We start from the raw sequence: 450 nt of genomic DNA, 5'->3' as shown, positions 1-450 counted from the left end.
TCGCCCACGAGGCTTCCTGGAGGCTGGATTGGGAGGCGGACCCCAGCAGCGCCGCCCTCGGGATCGACGTCCCCCTCAACGACACGGGGAGCAACGGCACGTCCTTCAACTCGTCCGACTACGAGTACGACTACGACGACTCCCTCGGCACCTTCTACTGGGAGGAGCTGGCGCCGCCGTTGGTCGTGTATGCCCTCACCTACATCGTGGGCGTGGTGGGCAACGCCCTCATCATCTTCACCATCTGCCGCTACCGCCACCTGAAGACGACTACCAACGTCTTTCTGGCGTCCTTGGCCACCGCCGACCTGCTGCTCATCCTCATCTGCATCCCCGTCAAGGTGAGGGCCGCCGGGCACTGCGGGCGCGCGCGTCCCGTCGGGCATCCGTGTGCTAATTAGCCTTATATCAACATGTAGGTGTGTTTTAGCCAAGCTGAGGGTGTGTATA

At 62.7% G+C, this 450-nt stretch overlaps 1 protein-coding gene across 1 annotated transcript in view; it reads left to right on the top strand.

Annotated features, from left to right (window-relative positions):
• Positions 1-5: 5 nt before the first annotated feature.
• Positions 6-450, top strand: part of LOC119591040 (kiSS-1 receptor-like) — a gene marked incomplete at its 5' end in the record, with an annotated part of 60331 nt that continues 59886 nt past the window's right edge. The window contains one exon of the mRNA XM_037939768.1: positions 6-341. Within this exon, the coding sequence (XP_037795696.1) occupies positions 6-341 (336 nt within the window). The remainder of the gene's footprint in view (positions 342-450) is intronic.

Source organism: Penaeus monodon, chromosome 28, assembly GCF_015228065.2.
Source record: "Penaeus monodon isolate SGIC_2016 chromosome 28, NSTDA_Pmon_1, whole genome shotgun sequence".
In the NCBI taxonomy this organism is placed as follows: Eukaryota; Metazoa; Arthropoda; class Malacostraca; order Decapoda; family Penaeidae; genus Penaeus; species Penaeus monodon.
The sequence above is the reverse complement of the archived record's forward strand: the minus strand, read 5'-3'. Positions and strand labels throughout refer to the sequence as shown.